The 18,450-nt window shown below is 42.9% G+C and overlaps 3 protein-coding genes and 1 long non-coding RNA gene across 14 annotated transcripts in view; 3 read left to right on the top strand and 1 right to left on the bottom strand.

Annotated features, from left to right (window-relative positions):
* Nucleotides 1–83: 83 nt before the first annotated feature.
* Nucleotides 84–6,459, bottom strand: LOC124311822 (zinc finger protein 91-like). 3 transcript variants are annotated; one of them, XM_046776182.1, is made up of 13 exons: nt 6,375–6,459; nt 5,576–5,716; nt 4,442–4,473; nt 3,885–4,120; nt 3,426–3,806; nt 2,943–3,358; nt 2,642–2,884; nt 2,485–2,582; nt 1,931–2,250; nt 1,415–1,860; nt 913–1,344; nt 480–795; nt 84–400 (listed from the first exon to the last, which is right to left on the bottom strand). In XM_046776182.1, the coding sequence occupies exons 3-13, from the start codon at nt 4,442–4,444 to the stop codon at nt 250–252; spliced, it is 3,042 nt and encodes a 1,013-aa protein (XP_046632138.1). In that variant the 5' UTR covers nt 4,445–4,473; nt 5,576–5,716; nt 6,375–6,459; the 3' UTR covers nt 84–249. The 3 variants fall into 3 exon arrangements, with proteins under 3 accessions (XP_046632138.1, XP_046632137.1, XP_046632140.1); XM_046776181.1 differs by lacking the exon at nt 6,375–6,459 and adding an exon at nt 6,118–6,330; XM_046776184.1 differs by lacking the exons at nt 4,442–4,473; nt 6,375–6,459 and adding an exon at nt 6,118–6,330.
* Nucleotides 6,460–6,814: 355 nt separating this feature from the next.
* Nucleotides 6,815–7,457, top strand: LOC124311848. The gene is made up of 3 exons (XR_006910264.1): nt 6,815–6,982; nt 7,153–7,294; nt 7,401–7,457. It is a non-coding gene; the product is annotated as an uncharacterized LOC124311848 (long non-coding RNA).
* A 171-nt stretch (nt 7,458–7,628) lies between these two features.
* On the top strand, nt 7,629–11,265 carry LOC124311834 (NEDD8-activating enzyme E1 catalytic subunit-like). 7 transcript variants are annotated; one of them, XM_046776205.1, is made up of 10 exons: nt 7,629–7,731; nt 7,977–8,118; nt 8,225–8,439; nt 8,614–8,766; nt 9,000–9,111; nt 9,289–9,426; nt 9,572–9,617; nt 9,885–10,055; nt 10,355–10,606; nt 10,980–11,265. In XM_046776205.1, exons 2-10 carry the CDS (start codon nt 7,990–7,992, stop codon nt 11,078–11,080), a joined length of 1,317 nt encoding a protein of 438 aa, XP_046632161.1. In that variant the 5' UTR covers nt 7,629–7,731; nt 7,977–7,989; the 3' UTR covers nt 11,081–11,265. The 7 variants fall into 7 exon arrangements, with proteins under 7 accessions (XP_046632161.1, XP_046632164.1, XP_046632160.1 ...); XM_046776208.1 differs by having other exon boundaries at nt 7,651–7,786; nt 7,981–8,118; XM_046776204.1 differs by having other exon boundaries at nt 7,651–7,786.
* A 4,941-nt stretch (nt 11,266–16,206) lies between these two features.
* Nucleotides 16,207–18,450, top strand: part of LOC124311826 (potassium voltage-gated channel protein Shal-like) — a 37,831-nt gene continuing 35,587 nt past the window's right edge. The window contains exons 1-2 of one of the 3 annotated variants that reach the window (XM_046776191.1): nt 16,207–16,798; nt 17,029–17,089. The gene's annotated coding sequence lies outside the window, so the exon portion shown is untranslated. The remainder of the gene's footprint in view (nt 16,799–17,028; nt 17,090–18,450) is intronic. The other 2 variants (XM_046776189.1, XM_046776190.1) reach the window with 2 other exon arrangements.

Raw genomic sequence — 18,450 nt, 5'->3', positions numbered from 1 at the left:
TTCCGGTTCGAAAATTGAAATTTTGAATTAAAAAAATTGAAAACATAAGCTCAGAGAAATAAATCCACAGAGTATAAGAAAAATTCTGAGGAGTAATTTATTGATGAGGTCGTTCTAAAATGGTAATTCTACATGGACATGGTTCATGTTCATGCTGGTTAAAATTAAATTACGAATGAAAATCACACTTTCGCGGGAAAAATAAAACAATTAAGTCAGTATGTTAATATTAGTTAGCAGAACGTGGATCTAGGCAGGCGAAATAGATGGTTTCGTTCGTCCAGGTTGGCCAGTTTTATGGTATTGAATCACATGAGTTTTCATTTCGCGGAGATCAAACACCTTCCCACAGCACTTGAGATGTGTTACATCAGCTGGGCAATAAAGACCAAGAATTTTCCTAATTAGCAAAGAACAAATGATAATGATGAATCGAATGCTGATAAACTTAAAAAAACAAAACAAAAACAGTGCTTTACCCAATTCCATAACGATACATGCTATGGTAGTCACCATTATCATCCCTACAGCCATTTCTTGTTCGGCATTTCGTGTTTTGCCACATCGCTATGTTGGCCAATCGACAAAATTCTTTCAAATTGGCCACATTATTCTCTTTCGACGGATCGACGGCCGAAACATTTGCTGCCTTTGTCAATATCCCTTCTGCCACAGAAGCGACATTTCGCTTCTCAACTTGATTCGTCGATGTTGATTCATTGTTAGATGATCGGCATGAAGCATTCGTTGTTCTTTGAAAGGATAAATTTGTGTTCAGAAATCTGAACTCAGAATCTAAAACAACGAAAAAATCCCATTAAAAAATTTTTAATTTATTTTTAGCTTGAATAATGTTTTTAGGCAATGAGCCATACGAAAAATTTAGTATAGAACAATTTAATAGTGACTCACTATTCGGCGATAGAGATTGCGAATTTTTCACGGTGTTTATGATTAAGAGAATGACGTTTCCCAACATTTCGAGGTGATCAAGCTTCTCCCAGTTGCTAAACAGAGGGAGTGTTCCGTAGGCGTACCGGACAGCATTTAGTGAAGTGTCTTGATTCGTCAAGCCTTTCAGATCTTCCCAACGGACAACAGCTATTTTGGTAGTGTTCCATACGTATTCGAAGGATTCGATGGAGTGACAACGGAAATCGGCCTCCGTTGATTCACGAATTAGGTTTGCGAGGTAACACGACATTTCTAATAAACGTTGGAGAAGAGGCAGTACAGCCGACACGGTCATTGCTAGCGATATTTGTGCTCTTAATTGACGGGCTTCGTCATGGATTGGGCTTATCGCCATTTTCGACCCAGGAGGGAATAGCTGGCAATTAGAAGCTATAAATAATAAAAATAATAATTTCACAAGTCTAGTCACTATCAAAAGGTATATTGTTTAAAACTGTACCTTTCTTAGAAGACGCTGCTTGCTCGATACCCAGACGTCCACTTCGTCGTACTGCACTCGGTGGTAACGGAATGGACTGAGGTGAAAAAGAGTGACCGGATTCCAAAATAGACCTATCAACATAGCTTTCTCCATTCAGACTTATTTCGTTTTCAGTCTGGTTGAGCGGCAGGTTATCTACCACCCAGTTTAGTGCAGGTTGAAGTTGGCCAACAGAATTTTTGAGGATCGATGACTCCATAGGATCCCGGTCCATCGGCAATGTCAGCGAATGCTGGTCTTTGCGTTTGTGTTTCTTAGCCACGTGTATCTTGAGATAACCTTTACGTGAAGTGGTAAATTCACAAATGCTACATCTGAATAGGTCATTTTCAGAATGGACAGCCTGGTGATATCTGAGGATGTATGGGCTGTTAAATTCTTGAGGACAGACTGAACATTTAAATCTAAATAGCAGACGGATTCAAAACGTACAATTAGAGAAAATTTATAGGTAAAATCTAAGCTTTCATTTACTTCTTTACACCGTGTATCTTGGCAACGTGCGATTGTAGATTTCCTGGCCATTTCGTGGTGTATGGACAAAGAGAACAACTTATCATTGTTCCTTGTACCGATTTAGATGATAATTTTGGTTGGGGCGCCGGGGTCAACAACAATTTTGTTGGTGTACTGTTAATTTTTTCACTTTTGTGCACCTTCATGTGCCGCTTCAGAGACGCGCGCCATATCGTAGTATAATGACACTGCGTGCAGGAATATATAGTAGCCTTCTTCGGTGAATTCCCTTCCTCTCCTTTCAAATCAGCTTGAAGGGGTTGAGATTCATTCATAACCTACCAGAATGCCACAATTAAATGTTTTTTATTAAACACACATTTATACGAGCAACGCATCTTAACTTAAAAGAAGTCAAGTGCGGGCAAAATCTATTGCTTAAATAGAAATAACTATTGAGGAATACATAACCATCATAGCAAAAATGGGTTTCACATTAATATATGTTAATTTCATCCCCTCTAGCGTTATCTACTCGTCTTTTTATAGTTTTTTATCAACTAAACAATTACCGATGATGTTTGTAAAACCGAAGGATTGGCTTCTTCATCGGAATCAGAATCCAAAAGTAACAGACGGTTGGAATTATCAACAATTTCGCAATTGGAATCTGTATAAAAACAAAAAATTGTTCCAAAATGTTGATGAAATTTGAAAAATATGATGTACCGTTGCGAGAAGCCGACTCAATGGAATGACGATCGGTAAGAGAAGGTGACCGATCCAACAAAGATGGGATGGATGAATCGGCTTTCGAAGTCGATGGACATTTCGCATCCATTTGCTTTTTCCTCGGGCTTTTTCTCCTTATGAAGATTATTCTTTTTTGAAAATTTAGCTGCTCTTCAACTACAGCACCGCCGTCGTTCTTACTAGCATCGCATATCTCACTAAGATCCAAGTTCTCTTTACCTATAAAATAGAATATAAAATGTACCAAGGTGAACCGAAATTCGATAGTGAACCTTACCGTCAATGGAGTTGGCAGAATTACGCTTCCTACTATACTGCTTCCTACTTGCCGTAGCTAGTTTATCTTCATTGTTGAATTCAGCTTTTTTGTCAGGCTCTTGCTTTCGTGGCGTCTGGAGCAATCGAACCGATGAAACAGCAGAAGCAGCTTCGTTCTCTGTAGAAGAACCACATTCATCAGAAACATCATCGTTGACGGGCAAGTGGCTGCGCTGGTCTGGCTGGCCTTCCAACAACGATGAGGTAGAGATGTCTGGATGTTTCTTTGCTATGTGTGAATTCAAAGTTGAATTCCATAAGCTGACGTAATCGCAGAAATTGCACTTGAATGTCTGCTGATCAAAATGTGTGATCTGGTGGCGTTGCAGAAGTAAAAGACTGCTAAATTTTTTTGCGCAGTTTGAACACGAGAACCTGAAAATTATTTGAAGTGCTTAGTAGGGAAACATTTCAAAATTATTGAATATTATTCGATTATTACTTTTTCGCGTGAAAAGCTAATTTGTGCTGGTACAATAGCTTTTTGCTTGAAAAACGACTGTCACAACAATTGTAAATTATCTTGTGCCCAGAGTCCATGTGCCGTTTGAAACTATTCGGCCATTTTGTTTTGAACGAACAGTCGGTGCATTTGTGCAATTTGATCTTGAAAGGAATTTTTAATGAAGAAGAGGACGGCTTCAGATCCGGATTCCTCTCAGTTTGGTGAACCTTTAGATTGTGCTCCTGGAGCGCCTTTCGACTTAAAGTAGTGTAGTCACAAATGTTGCAGGTGAAATTCTTGACTTTGGCACATGATTTTTCGTGCTGTCGAAGCTTGGAGGAGTTGAAAAATCTCTGATCACAGATTTTGCACCGATATCTGAAGGGAGGCAGAGAGAAATAAATTGTGATTAACGGTAATCACGGTTGGCCAAAACGCATAAGTTAATTTAAGTACCTTCGAGGGTGAAATTTTGTCACATGCTGTTGATATGCTTCTTTGTCCGAAAAAAGAATATCGCAACACTCGAGGGTGCCGGTTCTCTTATTGTGTATGTTCACCTGGTGAACTGTCAAATTGCTGCGATAATCCGTACTGTAGTCGCATAGTGTACAAAAAAATGCTTTTTTCTGTATGGGTTGCAGCTTTTCGTTTATGTCCACTTCAACTAATATATCGGGCTGGGCCATGGTCTACAAGAATTAGCGATTTCAATGACTACTTTTCATTTCATATCAGAAGTGAAATGAAGTAAAATTAACAGTTTGCAGTGCAGTTGCAGTGAGAATTATAATCGCACAACATCTACTTTGATGGAACTGGTTTAAGATCGTCTTTCAAAAAGTACATCGCGACTGCTGGATAAAGTTTAAGCAATAAAGGAATTCCCCAAATAGTGTTGTTTATCACTCTGTGGTCAAACCACTGACTCAATAAACATTGATGACCAGCTCAAACAGACTTTTTACACAACTACTTTATCGGTAAAAAGAACAATATAATAAGTAGCTCACCATATATAGGAGTTGGTAGCTGAAAAGAGTTCCTGATAAATAAAAAAAACACGTCACATTGAATCGTTAGCTTCTAGCATGCTCATTTGAGCTCAGATAAACCAGTCTTGAAATCAAAGTCACTTCCAATCGATGAATCACAACACTACCTCACTCAGAACTCACAAGGCAAGTGACACTAGGACTTGAGGGGATCGTTTGAGAATCTTCGATTTTAAACTCCCCCCATTTTGTCTCCAAAGTCCACCCCAAGCCGAGGTATGTGACCTTGTTCCTAAAGATCAAGTGGCACCAGCAAATGCATTCAAGGGGTATCAGAGTATGGGTTCGAATTATACATCAGGGGTCAGATGACCTTTATCAAGCAACGCCGTAGGGAATGGATTTTGTCGGAAAAGGAGAGTGCGTACACTCATATAACAGGTAGATTAATAACTAAATAGGCAATTCAAAAGAAACAGCTCCAGCGCAACCTTACTTAACAAGATAAAATCTCTGGACATTTTTGCCAATGTAATATATGGCTAGGCTATGATTTTTAACGAATGCCCGTACTGGACAATAAATAAAAAACAAAAACTTATTTTCTGTTATGGTACTAATGGAAGATTTTTGTAATAATGGTTTACGCAATCGATATACTTAAAAAAATATTTTTTTTTTAGATAAACTGCGTTACCACCAGGCTGGTAATAATAAACTAGTAAATATTTCATTATTTAGTTTAAACCTTCGTTAGAAAAGAATTTGCGAAAGACTTTGCTCAGTTAAATCAGTTTGCGTCCTAGCTTAATGTCTTAGCTAATATTCTGAACGTCGTTCACTTCCAAGTTGTAAAGAGTTTTTATGTGTTCCTCCTCCGCAAATTTGTCGTAACTACTAGTCTACTACTAAAGCTCATTTCAACGCCCAGGTGAAGCCTTCGGTTTCATCTACTTCGTTAAATCGGCGTTAATGCTGTACTTTTTTAACCGACACATTGGATATTAACGCCTTTTGTTTCCGAGTTCCGCCTTTTTATCTCTTCTCTTAGAATTTTTCGATAGATGAGCCGATAGATGGGACGGGGGGTAAAAATGTAATACGTAAACAATTTTACTTTACGTATGATCATAAAAAATGGAAATGTGCTACCGTGTAAAGATGGAATATTTCCTCGGTGGATTTCTCAGCATCGATGTCTTTATTTTTTGGGGTACCAATGACGCAAGTTTCTTTTAACAATCACGCCTTGTTGTCTCATATAGACACAAGATGCAGGTGTAGGTGTCCTTCCTAAAAAGAAAAGGTATGTCAAGTTCAGAAAATGCATGTTGTGTATAATGTTGTTTACACCCCAAAAAATATTAGTGCACTGTGCACAACTAATTGTTATAATGTCTTAAATGTTATACACATCATTTAAGGCTAGTTATCACTGATCACTAAGGTCTTCTACCTTACATTTTCCTCAACAATTTTCCTCAACAATTTTTGGGTAAAATTAAAAAAAAAAAAAACATGTAGCCTACTACTTTAGGCTAATTCAAGAAAATGTTACCAAACATATTTTTTCATTGAATACTGCACAATTATACAAGAAAACATTTGTCAATGACCCTGAGTGTGGTATTGATTTTTCCCTGGTTCAGCGTGGTACAATTTTCTTAGAGAAGCTTACAAAAACTATACCAAACCTGTACATCTGACATGTTAGACTATGTCATATTTTTGGTAAAACAATTTTTTATGCTTATACACAGTATGACAAGTGGCACCAAACACTAACTGCTTGTTTAATTTATACTAATACTTTTCCTTCCTTTTTTGCTTGATATTTGATAAAATTCTAAAACTGTTCCTTTCTCCTTTTCACTTTAACAATAAACTAATAACACAAAAATAGTAACAGGTAATAGGTATAGGATCAAGTAACTAGAAAATTTTAAATTACTTTCTGCTGAGAGTTCGAAAATTTTATTGAATCAAACAAAAATGGCTACCTGGGTGCCGGTGTTGCCATATTGGCTATGTTGGCATTGCCAATTAGCATTGCCAATTTGCCAGATAAAATTCTTAAATTATCAAAAATTATAGATTTATAAAAACAGATTTTTAGTAAATTACTAAATAATTCAATTCTGTTGCGTTTACATGCATTCAAAAATCTTTTCCATAAATAAGAATAAGTTTACGACTCGTAAACTTGATTATTTTACTTTAATTCTCCTCATCATTAGTCAAATTTCCTTGGTCAATAATTTTGGTGCTCCTATGGTAGTTTTTTTTTAAATCTTCTTTTAAAAAAAGAATCCTCGGTTATAATTTTATAATTTGAACTTCTCGAAACTCCCGCGCGCGCAGGAGAAAACTGTTGAGAGCGACACTAGGTGATGGCGGAAGAGATTTGCGATTGTTAACCGTCGTCTGCTCGTTCATAATATTCAAAGATACTTTCGAAGGATAATTAGCGAATTAATCGAGCAGGTACAAAGATTCATTTTCGAGTGGAGACATTTCAAGTACGAGTGAAGAAATAGTGGTAAAGTGCTTCCAAGACTTGTAAGATCTCACTGTGATTCGTACTTTCTTACTTTTTCTAGACTTTGATCTTTCCTTGGAAATTATGTAGTTGAAGGAAGGTTATAGCCTACAAGCTTCAGTAGTCTGCTTAGCCTTTGATATGAAGAATCTATAAATACAATATTTCACATAATTTTATTTCATCCAAGGAAGTAGATCAACATGAGTACCACTAGCTGGAATGGCAGATGGTTCCACTTGAGAAAAGTCTTGGAGCGAGGTGGACCATTGGCTCATCCAGACTTTCAGGCCTCAAATGAAACACTTGATTTTCTGTTGGAAACTTGCAAGGTCAGTGAGAATAGTGCATCAAATAAAAATAAAAAACTAAATTCAAATGTTAGAAAATTATTCGTGACAATTTGTGCCATTTAACTTTTTTTTTTTACTTCTTTAGATTCTCGTTGTAGGGGCTGGTGGCTTGGGCTGTGAATTGCTCAAGAATTTAGCTTTATTTTACTTTAATTCTCCTCATCATTAGTCAAATTTCCTTGGTCAATAATTTTGGTGCTCCTATGGTAGTTTTTTTTTAAATCTTCTTTTAAAAAAAGAATCCTCGGTTATAATTTTATAATTTGAACTTCTCGAAACTCCCGCGCGCGCAGGAGAAAACTGTTGAGAGCGACACTAGGTGATGGCGGAAGAGATTTGCGATTGTTAACCGTCGTCTGCTCGTTCATAATATTCAAAGATACTTTCGAAGGATAATTAGCGAATTAATCGAGCAGGTACAAAGATTCATTTTCGAGTGGAGACATTTCAAGTACGAGTGAAGAAATAGTGGTAAAGTGCTTCCAAGACTTGTAAGATCTCACTGTGATTCGTACTTTCTTACTTTTTCTAGACTTTGATCTTTCCTTGGAAATTATGTAGTTGAAGGAAGGTTATAGCCTACAAGCTTCAGTAGTCTGCTTAGCCTTTGATATGAAGAATCTATAAATACAATATTTCACATAATTTTATTTCATCCAAGGAAGTAGATCAACATGAGTACCACTAGCTGGAATGGCAGATGGTTCCACTTGAGAAAAGTCTTGGAGCGAGGTGGACCATTGGCTCATCCAGACTTTCAGGCCTCAAATGAAACACTTGATTTTCTGTTGGAAACTTGCAAGGTCAGTGAGAATAGTGCATCAAATAAAAATAAAAAACTAAATTCAAATGTTAGAAAATTATTCGTGACAATTTGTGCCATTTAACTTTTTTTTTTTACTTCTTTAGATTCTCGTTGTAGGGGCTGGTGGCTTGGGCTGTGAATTGCTCAAGAATTTAGCTTTAATGGGCTTCCGCAACATCCACGTAATCGATATGGATACTATCGACGTTTCTAATTTGAATCGGCAGTTCCTTTTCCGTCACTCGGATGTTGGCAGACCGAAAGCTGAAGTCGCTGCCAACTTTATCAACGAACGCATCCCACTGGCCAACGTCACTGCGTACGTATCTTTTTTCGAACAGAGTCGGGGCCAATTAGTTTGCCGGCCAGAAGTCGCCACATTTAATTTGGTTTTTCCTCCGGATTGAAATTATATTCGCTCGATTAACTGCAGTCCTTGCTTGTGATTATGTCATCCTTAACTATGGTTGGCCAAACATTTGTCCGCTTACAGTTACTATGCCAAAATCCAGGACTACGACCAGGACTTCTACTCTGGCTTCCACGTTGTCGTCTGCGGGCTTGACTCGATTATCGCCCGCCGCTGGATCAACGGGATGCTCATCAGCCTGCTCACATACGAGGATGGAGAACTTGACCCTTCTAGGTATTTACTACTAGGCCGTCATGTCTCTGCAAACTGAATGGCCATTCAAGGATTTGATTCGAATTCTCCCCATGAACGCCGGAAGGTTGAACGACTATCGTATCTCATTGGGGGGGGTTGTGGGAGGTTGGGCTATAATAGACTTGGTCTTTACTGGGGATATCGTGCCAGATGTATTCTCATGCTGACCATTTCGTTTTGACGGCTTTTCTTCTCTTTTCTTTTTATGCCAGCGTTACCCCGTTGGTGGACGGCGGAACTGAGGGATTCAAAGGCAACGTTCGAGTGATATTGCCAGGAATGAACGCTTGCATCGAGTGCACTTTGGATCTGTTCCCACCTCAAGTATTAAACTCTCCTCCTCCGCTTGATAGCTTTTCTTTTGGACTCATTTCAAAAGTCGTCACTTTTTTTCTTTATTTCATGGCATTTGTTTACGAATCCATTTGATGATTGTCTCTCATTTTCGGTTAGTGATTTCCCTTTTTCTTTTTTCTTGTCCCTCACGACAAACGCCCACAGATCAACTTCCCGCTGTGCACCATAGCCCATACACCTCGGTTGCCGGAGCACTGCATCGAATACGCTCGACTTCTCCAGTGGCCTAAAGAGAATCCATTCGGCGAGGAAGTCGCGATCGATGGCGACGATCCAAATCATGTGATTTCATTTCATCGCTAGATCTATTCCCCCCCACCTCTCCTGTCCCGCTTACCCTTTCTTATTCTGTATTCCACTCAACTGACGATTCTTATTCACCGTTTTTTTGTTTTTGCTTTTTCTTTCCCGTGTTCCATGTCGCAAGATTTCCTGGATTTACGAGAAAGCCCTGCAGAGAGCCGGCGAATACGGTATGTAATATAGTCTCTCTCGATAGATCCCCCCCCCCCCCCCAACCACCCCTCTCTTTCGGGTTTGACGACACACAATCGCTCAAGCGTTATATTACTTGAAATGTTATTTTATTTTTTTACAATTTTCATGAGGTTTTGCTTTTATTTTGGCGGCAGAACGAAAAGAAGAAAAAAAAGAAGATTTGGTTTATTTTTCTTTTATTGTGTATGTGTGTAGTGTGTAGTGTTCCTTGATCGATTCTAGACTTTCTCGTTTCCCTTCAGGAATTCTCGGAGTCACGTATCGTTTGGCCCAAGGGGTTGTTAAGCACATCATTCCGGCCGTGGCGTCGACCAATGCCGTCGTGGCGGCGGCCTGTGCCTTGGAAGTTTTCAAGCTGGCCTCCACTTGCGCCCCCAAATTGGACAACTACATGGTTTTCAACGATACCGACGGTTAGCGACATTTTACAAATTCCTTGCATTTTCGCTGCTCTCCTTTCTGCCATTTCTCCACCCTCCATCTCTTTTCAAAGGAGTCGAATGCCGACGTTATTTATAGTCAAGTGTGTGTGTGTTGCATCGCAGCGAATCGCAGACGCACTTGAGCACGGGTTTTTTTTTTCCCCCTTTTTCGATTTCCTTTTCTTCGGTATTTTTCGACTTTTCCTTCCTCTTTCTTTTGCGTCAGCTCTTCTCAATCTCTTGTATTTTTATTTTCTCTCCTTCCTTCCTTTGGCTCGTCACATCCGCAGGGATTTACACCTACACGTACGCAGCGGAAAGGAACGAGAGCTGTGTGGCCTGCTCTCAGATCCCCAAAGATTTGTTCTTCCACGAGAACGCACGACTCAGCGAGGTGATGGAACACCTATCGACGACCTACCAGATGAAGAGCCCTGGCGTGACGACCACCGACAAACAAGGCCGCAACCGCACGCTTTACTTGCCCAACGTTAGCAGCATCGAGGAACGCACAAGACCTAATCTCAAGAAAACACTCAAAGGTACTACTAATAGTCGCCCCGACGCCGACGACGCCGTCCTAGTAGAAGTAGTGGTTGCCCCTGCAGCCTCTTGTCTCGCTCCTGGCGGCGGCCCTCACCCCCCTTGTTTTATTATCCACTTTGGACGTCGCCAGCGTCGTCGTCTTCGTCGTCGTCGTTTACTTGGTGTATACTATATTTATAATTTACAAATGGAGCAGGTCGGTAAAGAATAAGGAAAGAAGTCGGCCAAAAACAGGATTTTTGGCTCCTGTTTTTCTCCCGTAGGCGTAGTAGAGACGTATAAATAACAAGCAATATCGCGTCGTGTGTTTCTATTTCCATATTTCCCCCTTCTTTTTATTTATATGTATATTTTCTTATTTGGTATTAGAACTGGAACTGAAAGATGGTGCGCAGTTGATCGTGGCTGACGTGACCTCGCCGAATGCCATCGAATTCCACTTGAAGTTGGACGCCCCCATGGATACGTAGACCTGGACAGGCACACAGCCGAGCAAGAAGAGCACTTACAAAATTTCGCTTTGAATTTAAAAAATTCGAATATTTCCCTTTTGATGAGCGGGATCGAGAGTCAGAGAGAGAAAATGGAAGGTGTGTCTTGTGTGTGCTTTTGCTTATGTGTAACTAAACTATATACAATGCTCCTACTATTCCTACTACTAGCCCCATTCAACACTTTTCTTTTTTTTCCTGTGAGCTGTTCAATCTGGGCTCTGCCAGGCGTCGACCGGACACATGCACTGTCAGCTTTTGCGATTCCAGTCGGGAAACCAACCCAAAAGTTTCGTTTTTTTCTTTCCTGTCTTTTGTTTCAGCTTCAATTTCTCAGAAAGAAAAAGGATGGGTCCGCCCTGGCGAACGCGTGACTCGTCATGTTGTTGGACCATCAGATAACGCCCCATTATTATTACCGGTCGTCGATGTTGTGTGTGCTGCCTGCAGGTTTTGTTTGATTGACGTCACCAGCAGCGTCGTCGTCGTCGTGTATCCTTTTTGGCGTGTGACGTCCCCAATAACCACGATGTCGGGTCCAAAATGTTGGCAGCGTCGTGGCCTTTTGCTTCCAAAACTCTCGGCGAATGCCATAACGACGCAGCGCATAGGGCAACTGGGATGGAGGCCGTTCCAGTGTGTGGGGGGCAAAGAAAGAGAAACGATCGAGTCGAGTGAACCGACTGTTTGTGTGTGTGTGTGTGTGTGTTCCACTGTGTGGACAGCACGTGTGGAGGAAGCTCATCGTCAATAAAGCCAACACAAAGGAGAGACGAGTTCCATCATCCATCACCGGCGACGAAAAAAAAGAGGAGACTCCGCTGTAAGGAACCGAGAGAAAAAGAAAATGGGCGAAACCTGAGACGAGTCTAATCAGAGAGCGGTGGTCCGCGCTCAGTCGCCGTCGGAGAGTCTCTCGTTGCGCCACTACGTCAACTTCCTTCCTTCCTTCCTTCTTTCCTTTGCCGATCGACGACTCAAAAATCATCCCGTCCCGTCTTAGGCTCGCAGACTTTTCACAATCCTTCCGGCATCACTGGGCTTTGCTCTCGTCGCACACTGTCCGCCATCGCTCCGGCCTATACCGTTTTCTTCTTTCCTTCTTTCTCGCATTGACTGTCGGATAAAGGCGGATGAAAAACAGCCGATCGAAATCATTTGGAAATAATAAGAAAAAAAAAAAAACAATTTGATACGTGCCGCAGACTATATAGAGAGGGGTGGGGTGGGGAGGCTACGGTCGGCAGCAAATCTATTATTATAGCATTTGCCTGGTTGCGGCGGCAGGGAAAGACGCTCCATCCATCCATGCGAAATTGAATCCGCACCACCCGCAAGCTCTCACCGCTCTCACGCTTGAAGGCAGAATCAAACACAGAGTCGGAAAACCACCGCCGGCCAAGCGTATACAACAACAACAATAACTTGTACACAGGCTGCTCCTGCTGCTCCTGCTGCCGTTCTTTTCTTTTTCTTTTTTTTTTCAGGGGAAAAACGAAAAAAAACAAAAGAGAATCGATACGAAACGCGCACCAAAAAGGCAACGGGAAAATATTTAAAAAAATAAATAAATTTTGGACACGATGACAGGGGCCGGCCAGGAACCAGGAAAAAAGGAGAGACACGTTTTTAGCATTGGCTAAATTGAAATCCACGCCCTTTGCTGTTGCTGCTTCTGCTGGGTCCTCACGGGCGGTGGCAATCTGTTTTGATTACGACCGCCATAAACTTGCATAAGGCAGCCAACCAAATCCCATCACAATTATGACGTCGACACGGTTGGGGTTGTACAGTTTATTCATTGCGTATGATGGCGAATCGAAAGTGGTTCGGTCTTGGGACGGCCTGGCCGCTATTTTGACGGTCAAGATGATTATTAGAAACGAGAATTTCACTCGTCCTGAGCTTGAAGCCAAAACAGCAGATAATCGATGTCAACCCGCTTTCTAAAAAATACTAGTGGAATAGACCGGGATAGACCTGCTATGGAAATGATTGAAGTTGCTGACTGTTGTTGACTTGGCGGGTCATAACAAGAGGTCGAATTCATCAATCGCCCATAATATCTGTGTGGCCTCCTGCTGTACATATAGCTACTGGGTGGAATCTGTGATGGAATGCCGATGGAAAAACAGGAGCCGCGAGTGCGGCGCGACAAATGGTTTCAATGGCAGAGCTATAAGTCAAGTACGGAAACACCACCCTATAGCTCCTAGCTCCTTCTTCTCCTTTTTCTTTCCTTTCAATGTGGGACTTTTTGGAAGGGTGTTTCCTTTATACTCCTCAAGGGCTACATTTACTTCGAATAGAATCTTTGCAGCGCAGCGAGTACGCGGCAGGAGCCAGGAGCAGCAGGGCCGAATAAAGAAACGGGGATTTCTTCGGTTGTTGCAACCCCCGACGAGTCGAGTCGAGTCGAGTCGAGTGCGGTCTCGTTCTCCCGCTGAATCCATTTGTATTTGTCAAACTGCGTCTAGAGCGACTTGCGTTATAAATATACGAGAGAGAAAGACGCCGCCGCCCTTTATTGACGTATGGACGTAACGGACTTTTGTGCCAAAGAAGAAGAAAAGTTACGACAGTCGAATGCACGGTGAGAGTTTCGCGCCATAGCGACCATATATAAATGAGACTGACATGTTATTCTCACCGTTTTTTCACGTTAGATCCCAGTGTGTACACTAGAGAGAGAGACTGTAAGCATAAATATCAATAATGCGGGCGACGGCGACAGAAGGAAAAACTCGACGCGGGACCACAATCCCAAAAAAAGAAACGAGATGAAGTCATATTCACGCTGATGCTGAGGGGGGCTGTTGAATCTACAAAAATATCGCGACATTTGCAATGATGCGCGCCCTTCATCATCAACAGACGGCGGTTTCTTTATTTTCTTTCCGCCATTTATTCACGCCCACCGTGATCCGCGCAACTTCATCAGCAATTAACGGCTCACGGTGTGCTGAGCCACGCATCTCTCTCTCTCTCCATTATATTCGCGATTACGAATGCAACAGAGACGCCGCTGCTGCATCTATATTTGATTTCATCTGCTGTTTGTGTGTTTGTTTGTTTGTTTGTTTGTTTGTCGTATTGTTGTTGTTGTTGTTGCCCGGCGGATGAGCTTTGGCCAACAACAACCCGTTGCTTTTTCGTCGCCGGCTATATCAGCAGCAGTGGCGTGTCTTTTGTTTCTTCCGGCCTGTTTTTTATTATTTGTTTGGTCCAATTTATCTATTATTGTAGACGTTGCGAGTATTAGATGGAAGCGACGGCAAGTTGCTGGTGAACTGCACTCGAACGGCTGGTGATACGACTCATAAATCACTGCTGGATAGCGCCACGCTGCTGGTGCAGTTCTTCATCGCACACACAATCGATCGGGTTATAGTCTCCTGCTTCCTGCTGCTCGGCAAACACACGCAGCGCACACACACAGAGAGAGAGAAGGAGCAGCACGCACAAAAGCTTGTGGGACGAGAGAGAGAGAGCTAGACTATATAATAGCGCCAGCAGTATACTGTGTGCAGCAGTCTAAGCGGTGGCACAGCAGAGTATATTAATGGCCGATATATTTCAGCAGCAGCACTACACCCACTACCCCTTCATTCTCTTTCTCTCCTTCTCTCTCTCTCCGGTTGATTCACACATGCGTATGCAGTCGAGTACATGCTAGGTCCATTCATTATTTCCCTGTCGTATTTACTTATTCGCCCATTATTTTGACATGAAAGAGATAAGAGAAGGAGAGAATATAAGGAGAGACGGGTGGGTGGAGAATAATAAAGGCGACGACAACGACTTGAACCACATCACACACCGCGCCACATCGTCGACACAAGAGAAAAGCCACGCCTGACCGATCACCCCAGCGACTTTTCTAAAGTTGAAAAAAGAAAGAAGAATTTTCTCAACAAGTTTTGGTCCTTTAAACATTCTGACGTCATACGCACTATAATAGTGTATATATATAGAGAGAGAGGCTCTGGTGAAATCACGTATATAGGAAACGCTTCGATATATCTGGCGGTTTAACCTCTGCCGACGACTCCGGCAGCAGGGCCACGGCTGAACTTGTCTCGAGTTCTTGATTGTATTTTCGGGTGGTTGTTTGGCCGCAGCCGCAATGTCGGACCAGCGGCTGGGAATTGGGGAGTCGCTTTTAGTCTCCTTTTGTTTTGTTTTCTATAGGCCTGGGCTAATAGTATATGCTGGGGGGGCTACTATCTGCTGGGCAGAAAAAGAAGAAGGAAGAAGAAGAGAAAGAAAGCTCTCTAATAGCATTAAGGAGATCTGGTACACTAAGAGGACTCGTTCATCGCAACAGTTCCCCGGGATCAACAATAAATGGAAAGGGCAGCAGTCTCCTTATTCTCCTCTTCGATAAATATCACAATGGCTTGAAATATACTGTGGGTCTATGCACAATACACGAGGATAGCATGATGAGCAAGAACCGAAAATAACCACAAAAGAAAAAAAGAAAAAAAGAAAAAGAAAAATCTAATGAGAGAATTCGCTGCTGATGAATTAAGGCGATGATAATAAGGGTTGGATTTTGTCGACTGCGAAGACATTCACGACGCGCCTGCGCCGTCAAGAAAGAAAGAAAAAGAAGAAGAAGAATTTCCTTCAACCCTTTGGCCCTTATTTGGCTCATTATGACATAAAAGCCGATCTGAATATAGAGTACACACAAGGAGCTCACTGTTCAAGACGGACCTATAGGCCTATAATAGCTTCCATTTGTCCGTGTGCGCCGGCAGTCAAGATTTTTGGCGCGATTAAGCCGCTCGACGCCGTTTATTTCAAACGAAAAAGGGCGCCTGATGGCCATAACCGAAAAGAAGAAGAAGAAGAAGAAGAAAAAAGGAGGGCCAGGTAAAAGGTAGAGAATTGAAATGCACGCCCGCGTATTTGATTAGTGGATGAATAGCACGCCGGTGAATAAAAGAGGCAAACTCCTTTTTGGCTGATTTGGTCGCCGGGCGCAGACGAGCGAACGGCGCGCGCGCTGTTTCTCTCGGGTGGAAGGGGGCCGGGGCTCTGCCTGCCTGCGTGCCTGCGTGCCGACTCCTGTAGGAGTCGACCAGGACCTTTGCTGGCAGAGACTCTTGGCGCAAAACCCGAAACCAGAGCCAGCAGGCGGACGGACGGGCAGCAGGAGCAGCAAGAACAGGAGCAGCAGCAGCGGTGGAGTATAAGCTCGACAGGGCCAGGGCATTTTCGAATCAGTTGGCTGCACGACGCCCTGCTCGATGGCAACAATCTCAGGCACCGTCTCCGTCGACGCCTGATCCACTCACTGCTGGTCCAGCAGTCGGCCGTGAGACAGCAATCCACTTCTTCTTGTGCCGGGTGCCGCAAAAGACAAACAAACGCGTGTGTGTGTGTCTGTGTCTGTGTGTTTGATCCAGCATCCAGCAGACGCTCGGGCAGAGAGAGACAGAGAGAGAAACAACTTGTTCCGCTCGGCTACCAGATAAACTCACGACTACAAAAGTGTGGTGGCTTCTTTTTTCCCCTTTTCTCTCTCCAGTGACTTTTGGCAGGGCCGTTTCAATCGGGATGCAGCCCGGTCCCCAGTCGCCGACGCACAGGCTCCAACAAGCAAAGGCGTGAGAAGTGGGACCGCGTGCAAACAAGACAAGACAAGACGACCAGCGCCCAAAAGCAACCGCAAGACGGGCAAACAATGTAAATTTTACCACCGACCTACCTACTAACGAGTAGTCATATCCTCCCCATTTGGATGATGAATTTCGATTCATCATCAGAGCATTTGCCATTTCTTTCCTTTTTGTTTCTTATTTGTTTTTCCGTCTTTTTCGTCCGGTGGATTTTTGTTTTTTTGGGCCAGCAGATAGAAAAAAGGGGGTGGGAGGAAATCTCGCAATCTCTATCATATCTCTCTCTTGTGTGCCCAGGAATAAGAAGGAGGATCGAAAGCCCATCATCTCGCTGGATCCGTTGGGGATCCTCGTCATTGTGAGTTTTGCTTCTTCTTTTTCTTATTTACTATTCGGGCCGTCTAGATTTCCTCCTCCTTGCTCATCTTGATTCCATCACGGTGGGAGGAGGCGGAGGAGGAGGAATAGACCTATTGTATTTATGACAATATATACAGCAGTAGTGTGTGCCGCTGCTGCTGCTGCTGCTGTAACAGTTACATGTCTTCATGGCATTGGCCTGTCTGAGGCTTGGCGCGGGTCGCTCGGGGTCGGGTCGGGTCGGCGTCTCTACTCAACAAACTGCCCACGCGGGACTTGTAAATACAAATACACAGACAAAAGATCCCGCCCGTTTCATCCTTTTCTTCCTTCCGTCTTATTTCTTCCTCACCTTCTTCCTTTCTCCCTTCTTTCTTTTCTACCTCCTTTTCTCTTTCGTCCTCCCGTCCTCCCGCTCCTGCCGACATTTCATTTTCACTCCACCCACAGCAGGCAAACACAATTGGGAGCTATAAATAAATCATCTATATAAAGAGCCGCTGCCAGACAAGTGCGGTCCGTGATGTTGTGTTTTTTCTCGCTGCGGTTTCTCTTTCGTCCCGCCTTTCGTGAGCCTCTAACCTTTCCGCTTCATTATTTACATCAGAAATGATCAGGAAATCTCAAGTGTGAGTCGATCGTAATCGACGTTTTTGGCACATCACCTAAGTCGTAAGCACACAGTCATCGGAGGAAGGGGGAAGGGGAGGCGTCGTGTTTTATTTTTTTCCTTGTTAACTCGACGTCGACGACAACGTCAGTCATTTTGTGCCGATCTACTACATCAGCCAGCCAACCAGAACGGGCTAACGACGCGACCTACTAGTCGCGCGAGATTGGGAAAATAACAAAACAACAACAACCCAAAAACAACCAAACAGAAAACAAAACAAAAATTTTACGAAGTGTGGCGTCCACGTCTCGGAGTAAATGTAACGGGCGAGTCTAACCAAACACACATTGGATGAAAGGGCCCAGCAGCAGCAGCCCCCAATCCCGTCCCAACGTCGTCCTGACGGACTGTGAAGGACGTCAGTGTGGGGAATGTCTATAGCGCATTTTCACGCTCGTTTTCTTCTTTCTTTCTTTCTCTTTTCTCTTTTCTCTCTCGGCGTTGCCTATATACTTGTGCCCCCATCAGTTTTCGGGGGTGGCAGGAGGCGAGAGTGAAAAAGAGAAGGGGAGAGAGCGAAATTCACGTTGTTATAAATAGACGACATCAAGGACGAAGGACGACGTGCGAGTTACTAGTGGAACATCCACCCAACACAGTATAGAACAACCGACCGACATCAGCTCACAGCAGAGAGTCCAGGACGTGTAGCAAAGAGCCCAGGGAGGATCGTGAGAAGAGGAGGA

Source organism: Daphnia pulicaria, chromosome 8, assembly GCF_021234035.1.
Source record: "Daphnia pulicaria isolate SC F1-1A chromosome 8, SC_F0-13Bv2, whole genome shotgun sequence".
Classification (NCBI taxonomy): Eukaryota; Metazoa; Arthropoda; class Branchiopoda; order Diplostraca; family Daphniidae; genus Daphnia; species Daphnia pulicaria.
The sequence above is the reverse complement of the archived record's forward strand: the minus strand, read 5'-3'. Positions and strand labels throughout refer to the sequence as shown.